Source organism: Herpailurus yagouaroundi, unplaced genomic scaffold, assembly GCF_014898765.1.
Source record: "Herpailurus yagouaroundi ecotype Mexico unplaced genomic scaffold, PumYag 161, whole genome shotgun sequence".
Taxonomy (NCBI): domain Eukaryota; kingdom Metazoa; phylum Chordata; class Mammalia; order Carnivora; family Felidae; genus Herpailurus; species Herpailurus yagouaroundi.
Genome location: NW_024412402.1, coordinates 15,103,569 through 15,124,789, shown reverse-complemented (window position 1 = coordinate 15,124,789; position 21,221 = coordinate 15,103,569). Strand labels below are relative to the sequence as shown.

The 21,221-nt window shown below is 53.5% G+C and overlaps 1 protein-coding gene across 21 annotated transcripts in view; it reads right to left on the bottom strand.

Annotated features, from left to right (window-relative positions):
- The window catches only part of GRAMD1B (GRAM domain containing 1B), a 246,331-nt gene that overhangs the window by 22,080 nt on the left and 203,030 nt on the right, over window positions 1–21,221 (bottom strand). For 14 of the 21 annotated variants that reach the window (XM_040483360.1, XM_040483348.1, XM_040483347.1 and 11 more), the window contains 7 exons: window positions 21,130–21,153; window positions 18,478–18,498; window positions 7,889–7,973; window positions 6,992–7,095; window positions 6,150–6,245; window positions 4,163–4,243; window positions 724–839 (listed from right to left, as the gene is read on the bottom strand). In XM_040483360.1, coding sequence (XP_040339294.1) covers window positions 724–839; window positions 4,163–4,243; window positions 6,150–6,245; window positions 6,992–7,095; window positions 7,889–7,973; window positions 18,478–18,498; window positions 21,130–21,153 — 527 coding nt within the window. Of the gene's footprint in view, window positions 1–723; window positions 840–4,162; window positions 4,244–6,149; window positions 6,246–6,991; window positions 7,096–7,888; window positions 7,974–11,270; window positions 12,085–18,477; window positions 18,499–21,129; window positions 21,154–21,221 lie in introns of those variants that run through there. The other 7 variants (XM_040483350.1, XM_040483354.1, XM_040483351.1 and 4 more) reach the window with 2 other exon arrangements.

Below are 21,221 nucleotides of genomic sequence, written 5' to 3'. Positions count from 1 at the left end.
TTCCCTCGTGAACTCCACACTCACAAACACAAATGTCTATGTGACATCTCCACCTGGCTAACAGTCCTCTGAGACCCAACCTGCCTGATCTTCTCCCCCAAATCTGGTCTATAGTATTGTCCATCTCGGTTTGGAACTTCTCTAGTCTTCCAGTTGGTAAATCCAAGAAAACCTTAAAGCCATTTTTGGTTCCTTTCCAATCTGTCAGCAAATCCTTCAAAATGTATCCGGTTCTACTTTCAAAAATATATTCAGAAACTAACCACTTGCTGCCATTTTTACTGCTACCCTCCTGGTCCAAACCACCTTCACCTCTCATCTAAATGATCTAAATTATTCAAGCCTCTTAGCCTGTCTGCTCTTGCTCCTCACTGATCTATTTTCAACCCAGGAGCCAGAGTGATGCTATTAAAATGTTAAGTCAGTTATCAATTACCTACTCAAAGCCTTCCCAGGACTTCCCGTCCCACTCTGAGTGAGAGCCAATCATCAAGTTGGCCAAAAGGCCTTTAGAATCTGGCCCTTGGCCTCACCTCTTCCCGCTTGTGCTTTGTCCATTCCACCCACCCGCTTGCTTTTCTCTCTGCCTGGGAAAGTCTCCCACAGGTAAGCTCATGGTTGACCCCCTCACTTCCATCAGGGCCTCACTTAGACATCACTCCCCGGGAAGGCTGTCCCCACCATCCCAGTCCCTCTTGGAGAAGCTGCCCTCTGCCTTCTCACCCCATAGTGTTGAAGTCGTCATCGGGGGGCACGTAGTCCTCGTCGTCACTGGTAAGGCCCAATTCATTCCCATAGCACTGGTGAACAAAGTGCCAGAGCTCCTTGGGACAGAGGGGCTGCAGGAGACAACAGAGTGACTGTGACCCTTCCTTCCTCAGGACCCCACTCTACATGGAGGCACTGAGTTGAGCTGGACTCCCTTGAGGGAAGGAGAAGCTGGCCTCCATGCTCCTTTGCTGGACGAAGAGGAGAGTAACGCCTCTGTGACAGCTTCCTCCACCTCTTCTTCCCTTTTCCAAGCCCATCGTCAGATACCTATCTTCTGCCAAAAATATGGCTTCAGTAGAGCCAGGAACTTGACCTGTCCCCACAACTCAGGTTTGCATAATGGAATCAACTGGCCCCTTAAGGACGGTAACTATCCATCTTTTGCTCCTATGGATGAGGTCGAGCATTAGGCATCATAAGCCAGTGTTACTCTGGGGCCAAGCTGATCACAGAGCGTCTGATTCGGACTCGGTCCCTTGAGTCCGGACTCGGTCCCAACACCTCAGATATCTCTTTATACTAATGCTGGCCACGTAGGCCCTACTGCCTCATGTTCAAGAATGAGGTGTGACCTCAGAGACCCATTCCATAGTTGGACAGTTCTTGTGGTTGGAAAGAAGTCTATATTCTCATAGTTCAAGGGACCTCAAAGGTCATCACATCCAACCCTCTCTTGGCTACCTGAACACTTCCTTCTTTATTGTCACACAGAATCAGTTTGCCTACAGTTCTATGTATTAGTTCTAGTTTCTTATTTCACTGGGTGTCTACAGGTCCTCCTCAAAAGTACTGTCCTCAGAAAAGTGAGCTTGCATGGGGTTCAGATTTTTGGGAAAGAGGCAACAGAACGTGGAAGAACTAAGACTGGATAGACCATGAATGAGTCTTAAACTGGAAGGAGGGGGAGCAGGTGGTAAGGGAAGTATGTGAAAAAGACAGCAAGAGAATTAAGAAAAAGAGAAACAGTCAAAATACCAAGATAGATTTTTAAGTGAAACATAAAGAATGTTTCCCATCAATAGATGCGATGAAGAATCTGAGAATTCTCCGAGTCCATCCTTTCAAGGTTATGGTTTACGAAGCAGGTGCTGGGGCGCCTGGGTGGTTCTGTTGGTTGAGCGTCTGACTCTTGATTTTGGCTCAGGTCATGATCCCAGGGTCATGGGATCAAGTCCCACATCGGGCGCTGTGCTATCAGCACAGAGCCCACTTGAAATTCTCTCTCCCCCTGTCTCTGCCACCCCCCCCCCAAATAAAATTAAAAATTAAGGGAAAAAAAAAAAAAAAAAAGCAGCAGGTGCTGGCAGATTGCCATGAGCCAGGGTTCTGGGTTTCCACCTAAGGAGAAATGCCTAGAATAGCATAGTCAGGGCTCTCCCTGAGCTGGCGGGTGCTGGCCCTCACAGAGCCAGAGGGAGACATCTCCTTTTCCTTTATCTGGACCGCCTGCCTCCTATCTTTGGCCCTTATGTATAGCATTCATCCCACCTGGGACACCTTTGCCATTCTATGTTCTCCCCTTCTCCATACACCCTTCCCTGACCATTCCATTTGGCTTGGCTTGATTGACCACAACCAGGTCAACGACAATCGGCACACATCTATTTTGTGAGAGTTCCTGTGAACCGTATGGACGTCCCTCTGTCTTATCCAGCAATGACAGTGGTTGTGAACTGAAGATCCAACAGGCCAGTGGACATTAAAACACATTATCATGTTACTATTGTTGATAGCTACTTAAGGCAGAAGATCTCAGCTCAAATAAGTTACCTAGATTTATGCCAGAGCTGTAGATCTTCAGGTTAGAAGAAATTCTAATTTGTTTTTTTTTAATGTTTATTTTATTTTTGAGACAGAGAGAGACAGAGCATGAACGGGGGAGGGGCAGAGAGAGAGGGAGACACAGAATCTGAAGCAGGCTCCAGGCTCTGAGCCGTCAGCCCAGAACCTGACGCAGGGCTCGAACTCATGGATCACGAGATCGTGACCTGAGTTGAAGTCGGACACTTAACCGACTGAGCCACCCAAGCGCCCCATGAAATTCTAAATAATAAATCTACCCAGTTTACTTCAGATTGTTCAGGATAGAATCAGGGTAGATAACATACATGTCATATATATAATAACTAATTATAACCATGTAACTTCTTCCTATGTCTCTTTCCTGGCTTGGGGGCTATTTATCAACACACCCTCCACCCTGACACCTGAGTGTGAGCTTTCTAAGGAATGTGGCCATGATATCACATTTATCTGTGTCCCCTCAGTGTCCTTCAGACACTCAAGCAGTCAAACTTGTGGCTGTATTAACTCTATTTCCCTATTTTCTGTATTTTTTTTAACGTTTATTTATTTACTTATTTATTTTATTTATTTATTTTTTTAACGTTTATTTATTTTTGAGACAGAGAGAGAGCATGAATGGAGGAGGGTCAGAGAGAAAGGGAGACAGAGAATCTGAAACAGGCTCAAGGCTCCGAGCTGTCAGCACAGAGCCCGACGCAGGGCTCGAACTCACGGACCGCGAGATCATGACCTGAGCCGAAGTCGGCCGCTTAACCCACTGAGCCACCCAGACGCCCCCTATTTTCTGTATTTTTGATGCTCCGGGATCTGAGGCCTTGCTCACTGGGGAGGGACTGCCCCTCCTGGGCTTAGGTAATTCCTGGAAATAGAAAATCACGTGCCTGAAGTGCATCTTTCACACGCGACTGACCAATCCGAGGTGGATACCACCTTCTTTTCCAGCTCTTACAGTCCAGGTCCCTAGTATGCAGCTTTACGTACCCCAGGGACAGGTACCAGGCACCCAGAGACAGTCTCTGTGCCCTGAAGCCAGATGGAATTATTCAAAGTAGCTGATCCTCAACCTGTCCGCCTGCTTACCCTGCCTCACCTATTGCTTCCTGCAAAAAAAAAATCACAATAAAAGCTCTGGCATGCTTTCCCCCTTGCTCTCTCTGCCTCCTGGCTGACGCCGGCTGGCACTTCCCCGTGTGTTTCTGCATGGTGGGATGCACCTCTGCCTCTAGGCACCCGTAAGCCTGAAAACTGATCCTTTCCTAACAGTCACCTCCACCTCTGTGTGTCTCACCATTCCTGACTAAAACAAATGCTGGCACATTTTACAACAGTGGGACTGAAGTGTCTGAGGTCCAGGAAGGCCTCGGTGCAGACAGCGACGAGGCTGCTCACACAGCACCACGTGTGGGAGAAGACGTAACTCACCCCGAGTCTGGGGGGCTTTCCCGAACCACGTGGGCGGCTTTGGAGCAAGCCAATGTCCCAGTAAGAGCAATCTCTCGGTGGGGCCCCCACCTCGGGGGAAAGAGCATTCCAGACGGATGTGCATGCATGCTGAGGCTGAAGGAAGGAGTTGGGCGGCACTTACCTTTTCGAGGAGTGCGTTCTGCCAGAGCCGGAACATCATCATGTACGTCCTATCCCGGGCTCCAAATGAAGTGAAAAAGTGCTAGATTTGGGGAAAACAGCAAGAAATATCTGGTAAGACTCAGGATATAATGAATGGAGGAGACAGGGCGCTTCATCCTTTAAAAAAAAAAAAAAAAAAAAAAAAAAAGAAGCTGCTGGGGCACCTGGGTGGCTTAGTCGGTCAAGTGTCCGACCGTTCAGCTCAGGTCACGATCTGATGGTTGCTGAGTTCAAGCCCCGCGTCAGGCTCTGTGCTGACAGCTCAAAGCTGGAGGGTGTTTCAGATTCTGTGTCTCCCTCTCTCTCTCTCTGCCCCTCCCCCATTCACACTCTATCTGTCTCTCTCAAAAACAAACATTAAAATTAATTAATTAAAATAGAACAAAAATAAACAAAGAAGCTGCTGAATTCATCCCCAAATGCTACAGTTATCTGTGACCATGACACCAGGGCACTCTCGCGATGGGGATGAATCCTCGGGGTCTGTGTACCTGGGACCCCCTAAGTCCTCACTGTCACCAAGTCCTTCATTCACCCATGTTAAATGCTAAATGCTAAGTGCTTCTCTCTCTGGGTGGAGGTTTTCACCTCCATAAAAGCTTCTTTTTCTTTCCACCTCCAAAGAAGCTTCTTTCAACTACCGGCTAGAACTGGGTTATTAAGTGGTGAGCTGTGAACTGGCCCTTGAGAAGACAAACCCACTAACCCACTCACCCTTTCAATATTAAGTCAACAAATAACTGAATGTGGTACGTGCTGGGTACGATTTTACACATTTGGGATACAACAGCAATCAGGACAGGGAGGGACTCCTGCTCTTTGTGCTTACACATTAGTGGGGACCCTGTATAACGTGCGGGAGGGAAATGATGGGAAACCAGATGGTACTGAACACGATCCAGGTGCTTCCCAAATGCTGCTGCTTCATTTTAATCACACAAAAGCCTTGGAAAATAAACGTAACTGCTAATACCTAATAAACAGGCTGGTGGGGATCAGGTGACGTCTGTAATCACAAAGCTGATTCATGAGAAAAAACAGAATTCAAACCAAACACCATCTGACCCCAAAGTCTCATGGTTGTTGCCACTGAACTGCCTCAGTCCAAGGGCATGGCGGACCTGTGTTCAGCAGAAGCCTGGTCCACCCCTAGCCCTGAAGCGATCAGTCTTCAGGCTCTGGTTAAAGATCAAAGATCACAGTGTTTTCTCTGCCCTAAATGTTACCGACCACATTTTCCCCATCCTGATGTGCCGAATCCATTTCCTACCAGACTCTCATCCCTTTTTTATTTATTTTTTTAAATATTTTTTTTTTTTATGTTTATATTTATTTTTGAGACAGACAGAGACACAGCATGAGCAGGGGAGGGGCAGACAGAGAGGGAGACACAGAATCCGAAGCAGGCTCCAGGCTCCGAGCTGTCAGCACAGAGCCCGACGCGGGGCTCGAACTCGCCACGGCGAGATCGTGACCTGAGCAGAAGTGGGACGCTCAACCGACTGAGCCACCCAAGCGCCCCTGACTCTCATCCCTTTTGATGAGCTCTACACGGATATATAATAACATCTTACATGTGTACAACGCTTCACGATTTAGTGTTTCCAAATATGTGATGTCATTTCAAGAGTGTTATAGGAATGGCTGGCTCCATTTTATACATGGGAAAACTTAGGTTGAGAGAGGCAATGGAACACACCTACGGTTACGGGACTCAAATTTAAGTGTTCCGGCTCCAAGTGCAACGTTCAGCCATTCCATCTTCACCCCTGCTCAGAATCCAAACACCCTGACCCAGTGGAGGCGACCCCCACGATCGGCATCACCTGACCATCCGTCGCTGCCATCCTACTGGCTTCCATATTCATGCAACTGAGGGACAGAAGTGCGAGGCTTGGGGACAGGGGCAGCGGGGAGCAGAAAGTCCAAGGTCGGACTCCACTTACCTTTTCTGAGTCAGTGCAAACTTGGATGGCGTTGGGAATGAGGCGAGCTGTTTTTTCTTTAGTCATGGAGCAGATGTCTTTCAAACGGACAGTCAGCTGGCACCCCACAGGGAAGGGAGGGTGGATAAGGAGAGAAGACATTAACTGAGTCGGCAGTGAGCATTCGCACGGCCCCAGTTCAGAGAGGGGAGATCACGTGTCAGTCTACGTATTTCTAAACCTAGAAGGGACCTCCTCAGAGATCATCTGGTTTAGCCCCCTACTTCACGGAGGCCACAGGGCGACGTGGTGGCTGAGCCTCGCCTAGAGCCCAAGGGTGCCTCAGCTCCTGGTGCAGGGAGCCTTCTTTCTCAAGTCTACACAGTCCGATTAACGTGCAGAGGCCCCGTGCTACTTGCCACTTACAGAAACACAGAACACCGGCACTGGATGCAACCATAAAAGTCACCCAGTTTACCCTTCCCACTTTATCTCCTAAGATAAGGAAATAGAGAAAGAGCAAAGCTAGTAGCACACAGCTCACTAGGTGGAGAACGCAGATAACGTACAAGCCAGTTCTGAGGCCAATGTTCCTTTTACTCAACTATCCTACGCCTTGCAGAATACTTAACTGCATTTGCCGAAAGCAAATGCTCCCACACTCTCTTCCTCACCCAGGAGGGAGGGAGGGAGGGAGGGGAAGACGTGGTAGAGGAGGTCTATCCCTCAAGACTCGGCCTGTACATTTAGGAATTGTGCAAAGGTGTGGGTGGAGCATGAAGTCAACAAAAAGGGGCAGGTGGGGGCAGCTTGTTCAGTCACAGCCAAGGGGACAACCCCGGAGGCAAGCCCCAGGTCTTTACCAGAGTTTCCCAGCGGAAGATGTTGCTGTAGAAGCAGATCCAATTTTCAGAGAGGTAGAGTCGGCCCTGAAGAAGAATGTCTCTTTGGAGTGCACATGAGTAATCTGTGGTAGGATGGGGGGCAGAGAGCTCAGAGACGGGACGCATCTTCAGCGAAGCACTACAAGTTAAGCATGCCCGCCCTCCACCAGCACTGGGGGAGCCCAACTGCCTCCCACTCACTAGGCTCACTAGGTGGGTGAGACCCTTGAACTAGTGGCCAAGGGAGTCCCTGGTGTCTCATGTGATTTGAAAAATCACCGTGCTTCCGCCTGGAGGCAGAGGAATGGATGAGATGGCAGAGGCGGGGCAAAGACGTCGGAGGTAGAAAAGGCCACGGGGTGCCTGGGTGGCTCAGTCGGTTAAGCGTCCGACTCTTGATTTCAGCTCAGGTCATAACCTCACGCTTTATGAGACTGAGCTCTGCGTGGGGCTCTGCACTGACAGCATGGAGCCTTCTTGGGATTCTCTTGCTCTGCCCCTCCCCTGCTCGTGCTCTCTCTCTCTCAAAATAAACACTACAAAAAAAATTTTTTTTTTAAGTCAAGGAATACCCCTCCCCTACACAGTTACCCCAACCTTTCACCGCTGGGCCATCTACAGAGGTTAAGAATGGCAGAGACTCCTTCTAGGTTGGGCTTTCTGTCAAGGCCACCACACACATGGTACTTAGCCCTGAGCCACAACCACCGGGGTCGGCGCTCTGGACATCTTCTCTCCCTGCTCCCGGACAGATGTTCTCGCTTGGGCTGGCTTTTATGTGGGCAACCTCAAGACAGAAGCAGCCTGAGCGCTGTCCTTGGGATCCCAGACTTCCTTCTTGCCCCCTGCCCTCCATCCCCAGGTCTCCCAGCTCACCAACAATGAGGCGCTCCGTGTCTGGAAGTTGCTTAAAGAGCTTTCTGAAGTCTTCATTTCTCTGCTTGTAAGTTGGGCTTAATACCTGCACGACAATGGCCAAGGTTAGCAGGATGCTTCCAGGTTCTGTGGGGCTGGGGAGGCAGATGCAGGAAAAGCACCTGCTTACGTGTTTAAAAGGCAAAGATGAGGCCCTGTTATCCCACAGACCCTAAGCGGCCAGGTTAGGCAAAGGGAGCTTCGGTATTATGGAAAAACACCGCGGAGAGAATCTGCCACCGAAAAAGTGGCCATCGACGCAAGAACGTCAAACAGACGAAGCAGGGCCCACATTACATCCCAAGAAGAGAAAAGAAGGAGGGACACGTCCAGGGAGCTTCCTGGGACCCACCATGAGAGCTATTGCTGTCCTGCCTTCTGCCACCAGGAAGTACCACCTTGACAGTGAAACAGGGGCCCAGAAGGGCTCCCTCAGCCCCCCGGGAGGACCCAGAATATGACGGTACTCAGTGCATCCCTCCGAAGTGGTTATCATGACTAATACAGTAAGTACTTGGCCGTGTGTGAAATTCACAACAAGAAAAAAAAAGAAATCAAAACGGAGGACTATATCAATGTGACATCTCAATTATATCTCAGGAAAACGGGGCAGGGAGAAGACCTGCACTTTACCAAGACTGGATTTTAAAAAACCCGTGAAGCTAGTACTAGGGGAAGCACACAGGTAGAGAATTTAAAAGCACACCTGGCAACTAGAGGCACGCAGCCTTCATTCCCTCCCCACCCTTTACAAGACTCTCCACTCCAACACTTCCATTACTGATGAGGAAACAAAGGCCAGAGAGGAGACCCCTCCCCAAGGTTTCTCCAGCTGGTCAGGGGCAGCTTTCTGGATTCCTGGTCCTGAGCTCACCTCCCATCACTGGTGCCACCAGGTGACCCTGTGCCCACCTAGCTTTTTGGGTGCCTCCGTGCAGACTCATACCCATAAACTACCTTAGCAAATCCTCCATGGAAATTCCATCAGCCAGTTGAACAGACAGGAATCCTGATCTTTCCAAACTTACAATCTTAAGATTAAAATGAAAAATTAAAAAAAAAAAAAAAAGGTACCCGAGGATGATACAAGAAGACAGGTGCACAACCCAGGAAGAGCCATGCATTGCGACAGAGAAACATGTGTACTCCACCCAGGAGGTTCACTGACCTACTTATGCCAGGAGTGCACGGGTGCACACAGATTGTCCTGATGATGGCGACAGATAGATCTTGGCCATTTACACGCTCTCAGCCACTTCCCTGGGAATCCACTGACATACAGCTGGGTGCAATGAATTGCAATGAAATGCACCTTAGACTGTTCGTTTTTGACTTTCTGTGAAGCTCGCTGGCCTGTGAGCAAACTCAGGCTGTGGCCCGACCACATTCAGAGCCTGCAGTTGACTACCTGAGCTAAGTGGCTCAATGGCTTTTGTGCCAGAGGGAAGAGGAATATCACAGGAAGTTGAAGGAGACGTAATGACAGGACTTCAGTTTGGGGAGGATTTCTGGAAGAGATTTCCAGTGGATGCTGTGCTACCTCCCTCCCCCCAGGCAATGCTATGCTGCAGAAGCCCAAACTGCAAAAAACACCTGCCGTGTGTTTGAACCAAGTATCAGGGCCATTGGGAGTGAGTGTCTAGAAGCCAACCTCTCCCGTGGCTAGCAAAGACCTCCCAATATAACACTCCTCTGGCCTATATGATAGCTCCAAACCAATACTGAGATATCCAATCTAACTGGCTGCCTGGCCTTGCAGAACAGAGCCTGCACAATGAAAACCCCTGCTTGACCACCTGATCATCAGTAAGTTCCTAATTATGTCTGACCTTCTTTTTTTTTTTTTTTCAGTGTATTCATCTACTTTGAGAGAGAGAACGCACAAGCTCATGCATGAGTGTGGGAGGGGCAGAGAGAGAGAGAGAGAGAGAGAGAGAGAGAGAGAGAGGGAAAGAGAGAATCCCCATCAGGCTCCAGCTGTCAGTGCGGGGCCGGGCGCAGGGCTTGAACCAAAAACTGAGTCAGATGCTTCACCGACTGAGCCACCCAGGCGCCCCTTCTAGAGCTATAGTTAGGCTAATACAAAATGAGTTATTACCATGTACCAAGCATTGTCATTATTAGCCCTTCATATACATCATTTCATTTGGCCACAGATTGTTTTCATTATTCCATTTTACACACTAGGAAGCTGAGGCACAGAGAGGTTAAGCAACTTGTCCAAAGTATGTGGTTACCAAGTGGGAGAGGAGAGCACGAACCAAGGTGGTCCGAACCAGAGCCCCTGGTCGGAGTCACGGCTCCATGTTGTCTCAGGATCTCGGTGCCAAGAAGGAAACGACAGGATGCCCCAGCAGAGCACGCTCTCTTGCGGATGAAATGTTCACCTGCTTTGGGGCCCCCGCTAGCCTTTCAGGCCCACGAGTGGGTCTTTTTGTCCAGGGGTGTGGTAGTAAAGTTTCAGTTTTTCAAGGGGAAGAAGTTCTGGAAATTTGTGGCAGCACAGCGTGAATGCACTTAATGCTACTGAACTGAGAAATACTTAAGATGGAACATTTTATGTTCCTTACCACGATTAATTGTTTTTAAATGAATGCAACGATCAAGCAGGTCTTCATTACCACAACCCAGTTATCAGCCTGAGGACCAGCCTACCAGATGGCCCCGAACCCCCTGCAGGTGAAAGCGGGCATCAGGCATCCAGTTACCTGAAGCCCAGAAGTGTTCCTATTCCTAATGGGCTTTCCACAGTGCTCCCTCACCCGGATTTCCCTCACATCCACTGGGAACTCGGGCATTTTACAGAGGTGCACAGTGCACGGTGTCTGGCCATAATCTCCACACCAAACCTCTGGCAAAGGGAGGGAGCCACTCCTCCCCTCTCCTCGGAACAAAGCTGCAGCTGTAGGGAGGGGGAGGGCAAATCCCGCCTTGACCTCTGACCTCGGCCAGTTCTACAACAAGTGGCTTGGGTGTAGGGACTCCTCAACTTGGTCTTGCATACAAATGCTCCGATTTCTTCCTGGCTGGCTGCCGGTGTGGATGGCGGCCGCCTTTGCCTCCTAGACTCTAAGTAAATACACGGTAGGACGACCTGCCACCACAGATCCTTGTGACACAAGAGACCTGACCCTCTGCTCCCCGCCACCCCCCCAGCCCACTCTTAAAGCAATCTTCTCCAAAGTGAGCCATGGCTCACCTATTTTAATTTAAAATCGTCAAAGAACTTTGGCTCAAGGATTATCAAGATCTAGGGCCCTTGGGTGATCTGGGGCCAAGTGACGAATTACAAAGGCCCAGCGGAATGTCACTCAGGCCCGGAGGGGCTGGGAGGCACACTCACGGCTGGGATTTCCTCAGATCCGTGCCCAAAGCAGAGCTCTGCACCAGCAGGCGTATCTGGAAACTTCTTCAGGTACCACTGCAAAGGCTGGCTATCCTGCTCCAGCAGGAGGCTCCAGAGGACCCCAGACTCCGTCAGAGATTCCATTGCTCCCCACGGCTCTGCCTCCCAGTGGAGCCCCGCTCCTTGAGCTCTGATTCCCTCAGGATGAAAACAGTCCGTCTTGTCTGGGCTGGACACAGATGGGCAACCTCTGGTGGCTTGGCAGAGAGCCTTCGTGACCCTGCCCGGCCTCCTTTTCCCTCCTAGAGCTCTGCTCTCAGCACGGAACCTCACGAGTGGGAGGGTGTAGTCCGCATGGTTCCTGGGACAGGCTGGCCAGCCAGTCTCCCATGGCCAGGTTTTGCTTTGTCCCACTTTGGCTCCCACAGTGTGGCCGGTTGTTGGGCTGAGGGTGACCCAGAGGGGATGTGGGGAAGCCCCTCCTCTAGTCAATGCGGACAGCCACTTCAAGAGGCAGGCAGGGGCCAGACGACGCAGACACACGGCAGGTGCACAGGGCCAGCTGAGGGCTCTGAACAAGCAGGCTCCTGGAGGACAGACAGACTGCACAGGAAGAGGATGACTCCACAGCCAGGTGCACAGGTGCACCCCGCCGGTTACTCACACACAGCTCATAGTTGGTCAGAAACTCCCAGGAGAGAATGAACTCCCAGTTTCCCAGCTCTGTCTGGCCTGTCCCATAAGGCGGGCTGTTCACCGTGCAATCTCTTCCCTGGGCGGGCGCCGGTCCCTATGACTCACGGCCCTCTCCCAGGCAGAGCGGCCACCACTGGCTGTGGCAACAAGGCCTGCTCTCACCCCCACCCCTACACACACCCCTTTCCTCCCAGACCGTGCTCTGCTTAGCTGCCCAGCAAACAACTTCTTTGTTAGAGTCGCCCGCCCGTGGCAGGAGGGAGGCAGGGTGGGTGGGAGGGCAGGGCCAGAGCCCTCCACATGCTTCAAGTTACAGGATCTGGGTGACGGTACTGGCCAACGTCCTCCAGTAACCCCCCGGCCTAGCCTGGCCTCCCCAGCAGATGTTTCCTGCAATGGAAAGTAGCTGGCCGGGGCTCCTGGTGGGGGAGGGGGTAGGGGAGGTGCCAGGAGCACTGCTGCTGTGGTGAAATCTGAAATTGGAGACTCTAACAGCCAGGGACTTTGGGAGCGCACTCTCCTCTCACTGACCCACCGGCCCACCAACTACCCTGTGCGCAGGGGCAGCAGGAGGTCGGGAAGCTGGACTCTTCGCACTGTAGATATGCCGGGAGGGAGAAGTCGGGCAGATCGCCTGGAGAAGCTGACGTCACCAGCTCCGGGGACCCTGCCCTGCCTCCAGCACTGGCAGGAGGGGGACCGAAGGCCAAAAGGATTCCCAGGCAGCTCCTCAGACCTTGAGGACCAAGTAGCAATGCTAAGAGCAGAGAATCTGACCCCGGGGTCAAAAGGAGACATGGCTCACCCATTTTAATTTAAAATAGTCAAAGAACTTTGGCTAAAGGATTATCAAGATCCTTGGGATCTTGGGAGCTGAAGCCAATGGGGCCAGGAAGGGGTCCAGGCAGAAGCGGGGGCAGCGAAGAGATAGCCCTGGGACTGGGAAGACTTGACTTGGGACCCCAGGAAGAGTCAGACCTCTGAAACAAATGGGGTACCTGCCCCATGCCCCACAGCTATGCCCACTGTGTCTGCCTCAGGGGTCCCAAGTCTGCACATGATGAAGGGGGGCCCTCTGGACTAGGAGTGTCCGAGGTTAGAGCCAGCGGCACTCAAATATAAGCATGCTTTAGAAGGACTACAGGAATGCATTAAAGATGGAGATGCTTGACTCCCAAACCGAAGATTCGGACTCTGAGGAGCCCAGGGTTTCCCGGTTAAAAGGTTTTGGAGAAAGCAGAGCTTGACTCCTTTCCCAAACTCCTATCTCCCGGTCTTTAGCATCTGCACACCGGACACAGTCCCACGGCCTCCACCTGTCACAAGCGTAGGCAGGTAGCTTCATCAAAGCGCTGTCCTCCCCAGGAGGGGTCTAAACCTCAAACAGCCCTCTATCTTCTACAGCACTGAGCATGACGCGTTCCAGATGTCTGCTGCTCCAAATCTGTTTACCAAACGATCGCATTCCTCATACACTTCTAGAACTGTTCCTGTTTACGTCGCATCTTCTGTGTGCACAGCCACACAGACCCAGTAATACGTGCATGGCTTCCTGGTGCCCAGTCCCTGTCTACGCTCTTCAAACCATACACCCGAGCTTCTCTCTGGCCTGTGTGTGTCAGCCCTACCCTCTGCGGTGTAGCAGGAGAACCGAGTAGTTCCATTTTGCAGGGTGACCAGAATGCCTCTCTCCTGGGCCATACCAGACCCCAAGATCTAGGCAGTACCTACACCCACGAAAGCTGCATCCTTACAGTAATTGCCCAGAAACGTTTGTTTATGGCTGCAGGCCAAACAAAGGGATGACCTCGGTCGGTCGGGTGAGGCATAGGCAGGATACACCCAGAGAGATAACTCTTAGGAGACAAGTCTCAGCGCTCAGCCTTTGTCTCCTACACCCCCGACAATGGGCTGGGCTGGGCAAGGCAGGACGTCAGGCAGCTTGGGCCTGAGACAAGGGAAATGACCCCGAGCTAAACATTAACTCTATGGCAAACACTGGGAGCTGGGACCAAGTGGTACCCCCTCCCTGGGTATGACACGGGGAGGGAAGGGGTGGAGGAGCCCAGGAAAAAAAACAGATGGATTTTGGAGGAGTCCTGGCCTCACCTGGGAAGAATTCAATTAAGACCCTCAAAGGAAATCCCGGCCCTTCAGCCAAGTGCAGGTAGGGAGAAACCAGATGTAGGAGACAGGGGGAGGCAATGAACAGAGAGGAGAGAGATGGGGGCAGGACGGCATCGTGCAGAAAGTCAAGGAGGGGGTAGGACTGGGAGGGGTTCTCATCAGGAGAGACGGGACCATTCTAGAGAAGGTGAAGGGTGGGGGTCGGGAGCAGAGGTCAGGAAGACTCTTGGAGACCATGGGTAAACAGGTACGGACAGACGGGCAGAGCTGAAGGAAGGACAGGTGGCCCCACCTGGAAAGAACAGGCTGCCGAGGCTGTCAGCAGGTCGTCTCTCAGACCCTCCATTTTCTACACTGTCCCCCTAACGTCCCCGGTTTCATGCCCACAGAGCTTTGTTCTCTTGCTCTCAATCTCGTGCCTGCCAGGCCTCCTTGGTCAGTCATTCTGTAGGATCGGCGCAATCGCTTTCCTCGCCACCAAAAAGCCAGCATCCCCGACCAGGGGCATGGGGCAACTTGGGCACGGAGTCTCTCCCAGCCACCAGGGTCTAGGCTCCTGACCTCTGACCTCAGACAAGCTCCTTCCCTGGGTTGTCATGACGACTGACCCCCACGAAAGGGGTGACGCAGAAGAGGACGGTACCTGTGCCCACGCGAGGCACCAGACAGGAGAGCTGTGACTGCTTCCTCCAAGATGCGAGCCGACTGTACCCAGCAGGTGCCATCTTTTGGGGGGCAGACCACACCCCTTCCACCCCCAACTCTGCCCTTGGCTCCCTCCAGAAACTAAAGCCCTGTTTCTGCTCATCCCTCTGGTTCAGGTCTGCCAGGGGCTGTGCCTCCCAGGCTGGGGGCCTTGGTGAACAAAGCTGGTCTGGTCAAGTAAGTAGAGGGGGAAGGGTTGAGGGGAAAAAGCGTAGATATAAACAGGCCTGGGAGGGCCTTAGGGCAGTTGTGGATTGCACTGCCTTCATATCCCACTCTTGACCTTCATGTCATATCCCTGGCTAGAGACCAGAAGCCCTCACACCTCAGCCTTTCCACGTGTCTCAGGGCCTAGCCACCTCTTGCCATGGGCCCACTCTTTAGGCCCGGTTGGTCTGCCATCATGCTGACAGGTCTTCCCTGGCGAGACAGTAAAATGCGGAAGGGAGGGAGCTGGGAGTGGGCGGGGATCAGCACACCCAAGCTACTCCGACAACCTGAGATGTTCTCTCGGTGGTCAGCACCTCTGCGATGACCGCCCCCCCCCCCCCCCACTCCTGAATCTGACCAGGACTCTTGTGACTGTCCCCAGAGCTGGGATTACAGAGCCTTTGCCCATCCCGTCAATGATGGCACATCAGCCACCACCACGAGTGTCAGGGGACAGATTACAAAGAGGGTTGTCAGTAGAGATAAGCAGGGGGGATGGGGCAACACAGTAGGTGTCTTCTGGAAAACCATGAATGGACTATCAGGGGGCAGTGCAGAGGAGGGGAGCGGTTTGAACTGAAGTTTCCTGATGGGGCCTCTGCACGCGAGAGCACAGGCACATGCGTGGCGCACAGCAGGGGGGTGTCCAGCCACCCAAGGACGCAGGCACTGGGGGTATGAGGGCACCCCACACCCGTGTGCATCGATCCAGGTGGCTCTGGGGAAACACCCAGGTGGTGCCTTCTTCCTGATGGAGGCAGGGCAACGGTGACTCGGGGAACGGTCACGCTCAAGTCCGTGCTACAGATAATGAGCACACTGGTACCATCGGAGCGGGCAGAGACGGGGTGGGGGGAGGGGGGCCCGGCCACGACACCTGCTGTGTGGAACAGGCAGCATCCGGCTTCCCCCACAGACACCCAGAAGTGGGCCAGGCACCAGCCTCGGCCTCAGAAGGAAAGCAGGGTTTTCACCCCAGGTTATCTGAAGCCAGCCTTTCCAGGGCTCTACCCACTATGCTAGCCACTGATCTCCCTCCTGATGTAAAAACACACGGAGGCAAAGTGGAAAGGTCACCTAGATACAGCTCCCCACACCTCTGGCTCGGGCCGGCTGGAGGTCCCTCGTCACCTCTCCGCGTCCAAACCTTTGCTCGGCTCTGCCTCGTCCTCCCAGCGTCCACCTAGCCCTTCTCTGTCCTTCTGACACATCATCCCATTCTGTGGCCTGTCCCTGCCCCGTGTCAGACCTCCACAGAGGAAGCCGGGGAGGAAGGCAGACAAGGAACCGCATCTGTCTGGCAATGCTGGATCAGGGGGAAGAGGAAAGGGGAGCCACAGGAAAACATTTGTGGAGGGGCCTCGTGGGGTCTGGAAGAAGCCCCAGAGTGGAAGCACGCGCCCAGGAGAGCGGTCATCAGGAGGAACGCTAAATGCTGCTCCGCAAAGAGTCCCCCTGTGCACTTGGCCTCTGTGAGCTGATGACTCGTGCCAAGGGGAGAGTCGATAGATGATGTTTCTGGGATTCATGCGGGGTGAGGGGTGGAGGCCGGAGGAGACACGGGCCATCTGTGAGTCCCAGGAAGGCCCGGGAGACGAGATGGAGTGGAGGCCCGTTTCAGAGGGAAACGTGCGGTCAGCGAGGGTCTCCAGCCGCAGGGCATCGGTCAGGAAGCAGGGCTCTGGCGGCCCGGCTCCTCTACCATCTCCCACTTATCTGTCGCCGGAACGCCTGAGTTCTGGGCCTCACGTGGTGGCTGGCCTTTCCAGCCGGCCTGCGAGAGGCAGCGTCCGCTTCCGTCCTTCCCTCAGCCGCCAGCAGTGACGTGCGGGGCCAGGGGGAGGTGCCGAGGGGAGAGTGTGGGGAACCTGCCGGTGGCAGACAGGAAGGGAGAGCCGGCCAGAGAATGAGAGTCCGAGGGGAGAGGGAGGAGGAGCCAGATGGAAGAGCCAAGGCGAGGAAAAGTGAGGTGGAACAGAGAAGCCTGACTGAAAGAGAGCGAGAGGGACAGAGAGAGAAGAGGCGAGGGTGGGGGCCGGCAACCAAGACGGGGACTTGCATGTCCAGATTCGGAAGTTTCGATGGTCTGGCACGTCTGCAGCCACCCGCTTCCCGTTCCTTTCGGGGATGCGACTTTTTGGGGCGGAGGTTTCGTCAGGCAAGGGGCGCCGGAGCCCCTGCACAGCTCGCAGGAAAGCGGCCCCCACCCTCCTCCCTCACAGAAGCAGCGTCTCTCTCCTCCAGGAGGTGAGCTCTAAGCAGCGCCGGGGTGGGTCCACAGGGAAGGGCTTGGGAATGAGAGGGGACGGGCTGGCTTTTCCCTGACACAGGCCGCCTCAGTCAGCGAGGCCCCCCAACCTCTGCCTTGTCTGTGCCAGGCTAGAGGGGCACAGCTCCCCACGGAGCAGCAAGAGGTACCTGACCTGGGGGAATCACTGAGCCCTGTGGGAACACAGCCCGCACGTACACAACAAGCGATCCCGACCCAAGTCCCTACGTGAAACCCAAGCCTCTCTGCTCTCACCCCACCCCCGTGTCCACAAGTTCTGTCACTCACAGCCACCTTCTCCCACACTTGCTGCCCGCCCCCTGAAGCCTGCTGAGGCCCGGCCCGATGCTGGGGAAGGTGGTACCTGCATGATCAATCAGACTCGAGTGTGGGGAACAGCAGACTCGGAGCAGGAAAGACAGCTGACCCGAGGCCAGGCTCTCCACTATGCAGTTCCAGAGGGCAGAGTACAATTTGGTGGCAGGGGCCAGCTGAGAGACTCCAACCGGCTGCTCTCCAGGGGAAAAAGTTCAAACTGCTGCAGCCCAGTCTATGCGATGGGGGTTGGGGTCTCGGAAGGGACTGTTTACCCCACAAAACAGTTTCTGGGTCTGCAGCAGCTGGCTGAGCCACCGCCGTGGACGACATCAGGCTACGCCTCCATCACAGACCCAGGAGCAGCGGGCGTCTTCTAGAAGGAAGATGCCCCTCGGGACTACTGAGGTGTGCCTTGAGGCAGAAGTCAAATTCTCCTAGACGGGACAGCCTCTCTACTTAACGGGGGAAAGTTTTCTGGCTGCACTGCCCCCAAAAGGTCTTGGCTGAAGGAAGGAAACCTTGCCCCTGAGTTCAGGCCCCGGGGCTGTCCGAGTCCCAGAATTCTGTCTGGTCTCTGGATGCCTCCCCCAGCTGGGTCCCTCCACTGGGGCTGGAAGAGCCCCGTCCAGGAGTCTAGGGGAGGGCCATCCTTCCCAGGTCTCTCTGAATCAAATCCTCCCGCACCAGCAGTCCTGTCCTCCTGCACAGGAAAAACAGTCTATCTGGTGTTTCAGGGAGGGGGCTGGCCAGGGGCCCCTGAGCTTGCTCAAGCCCACGGGGCGGCCAAACCTCTCCTCGCCACCTCTCCGTTCCCCAACCACCTCCATCCACCACCCGCTTCCCACGTGCCCGGACGAGAAGAGAAACAGGGATACTTACGTTATACCAACTCTGGCTTTTCTGAAAGGACAAAATAAGAGAAAGTACAATTAGTCTGGGAAGAGATGGTGGGAATGGCCAGGGTATTCCTGGCTCCAGAGGGAAGGTTACACAGACAGCAGAGGGCGGGCAGGGAGGAGGAATCCAAATGCAGCCGGATGCTTCCCATGTGGCTGCTCGAGAGGGGTCCTCCTTTCTCAAGACAGCTCCAGAAAGGAGGCCCAGGGAGCAGTCCATGCTGGAAACCTCACCGAGGTCGGGGCGGCAGGCAGCGGCAGCACCAGCCAGAGCTCAGCTGGAAGGGAGTCGGAGCCCCATCATGAGGTTTTTCTGATGGGGGTGAGGGGTACGCTGCAGGCATCCGAGACCCAGTCCCCAAATGGGCCCTGACCAGAAGCAAAGTGCAGAGAGAGACCAACCCAGCCTTCCGCTCCAAGTCAGCCCCTCTGCAGAAGGCAAGATGGGACTTTCGGGTAAAGGAAGAAAAGGGGCTGCCTGGAAACTTCCTCCAACTACGCTCTCGGCGAGCAGAGGCGTGAATTCCTCCTTCTGCTCAATAGCTGGCTGATGACCCAGGTGGCAAAGGGGTCCTGGGGAGGTTCTGCGCTGAGAGGAGAGTTGAAGCACATGATTGCTGGTTGTCCCTCCCCACTCTGTGCTGCTGTAACTCGGTTCCCAACAAAATCAAGACTCCGTCCCAGCTCCAGACTTCAGGAGCTGGTTCATTTCCTGCCCTGGGCAAAGGTTACTCGTTTTCATGGCAACCGAAAGTTCTTTAGAGCAAGAGGGATGGCTAACTTTGTGCTTTGTCTACCTCCAGTCTCTAATCCCACCTGAAAGCTAGACAGGTGGACAGGAACACGCACGCATACCTGCCTGGGCCCCAAAACCGCGAGGTGCTGATCCAATGGTTTTAGATTGGGGATGGGGTATTTCAGGTTGTAAAAAACTTGTCAAGGGTGTCATTCCAGCCAAGAATCACTGCATCAGGGAAACTGCTGGTCAACAACTGTACACACAGGTGTGGATTCTGGGCACAAGTGGCAACTTTTGCCCTCCCACCTCGTTGAAGGGGCCCCGACTCATAAGGGGAGGAAAAGGCAGCCACTGTCTCAGAATGTCCACCGGGAGCAGGTCTGGCTGGGAGGAGGGTGGTCATGTGACCACCAGCCCCCTCCTCACCAGCTCCCCCGTTCCACCAGAACTCTCTAGATGCTCTCTGTAGTCATTTCCCAACAAAGGCTATCACTATGGCCCATCTGGAAGCCACACACTCGAACCACGGCCTTACCTTCTCCTCTATTCCAGAGGTCTTAGCAGGTAAAGGGGCCAAATCTGAATATTTAAAACCAACTATTGCACTGTTGAGGGAGCTGTTGCCCCATGGGAATCCTGGACCTCGATCTGAACATGAGCCTGTAAACATTTGGCGAGAGCCACCCATTTCTGGAGGCGAGTGAACGGGGCAAAGAGGCTGTGTCTGACCTTACTTGTACCTTGTGAGGTCTTCATTCCTGGGTCCTGTCTCTGAGATCACAGGGCATGGCATTTCACCAAACCGAAGCCGGGCCCTCAGATACCTGCTTCACAGCTGAGAGAACTCTCCGTCACCCGCCCCCTAGCTTCTCACCCCCCTGTCCTGGCCTTCGTGTTAGACCCTGGGAGAAAAGGGGACAGCAGGAATGAAATCGGGCTGGGTGCGGGGGACCCAAGATCCTTCATGATTACTCTTACGTGCTGTTCCCACTCCTGCCTTAGGTATTCCTGTACTGCCACACAGACAGATGTCCCTTTGGAATCCGTTCAGAGTGACAAAGAGCCTCAACCAGGGAACCGGTGTCCCATTTCTGTGTGATACTTTTGTGTAATACTTGCTCGTTCATAAAGGGGGGAGGGGATAACAATCTGTGTTCCCAAGTACTGAAATGTGTGAAATGAACCAGCCAGAGCGAGGGCTTCTGTCCCGTCCCTCAGCATGACACTCTACCCTCATCAGCCATCTCCAGGCAGCTTCTCATCTGTCACCGCTAAGAAAAACGCCCCCCACCCCATCCCCCTGTCAAACCCATAGTAGCTCCTAGGAATACCCACTGCGGGCACGAGTCCCTCAACTCTGACCAGCCTCCTGGAGGCAAATTTCATCCTCTGGCTTCACTCTCCCAGGGCTGAGTCCCCAGCTCATGGGGGCAGGGAAACCAGAGGGGCCGCGGACCTGGGAAGGGAGGAGGGAGAGAGCAGAGGCGTCCAGGGACACAAGTTAGGGTGTCTGCTATTGCCGCTTCTCTAAAATGCCCCTCCTTCGCAGAGAGGGCCAGAGGCATGGAAAAAACAGAACTAGGGGGGTGGGGGTCAAGGCTTCTCTGACAGGTTATGAATGGATTCGGCTAAAAGGGGAGGGGGGGAGTCAGGAAAAGTACTCAGAGCTGCCCAGGACAGGGAACTGAGCAGAGGACGGTTCCACTGCCTCCTAGAAGGGGTCTAAAGAACAAGCACTAAAGGAACACGAGGCCTCTGGAAACAGACCCACCTTCCCTAGAGACATCTCCCCAGTGCAAAGGCTCCTGGGGTCGGGAAGGTGGGGGCTGGGGGGCCAGAGGAGGGGAAGAGAGGAGCTCTACTTATAGGGGGTACGAAATAAAAGAGACTTCTTACTTTGATCAGGTTAAGTCTGTCATACTGGAAAGAAAAAACCACAAAAATTAGGGTTGGAAAACAAGGAGAAAGGTCAAGGGGAAAAGCTGCAG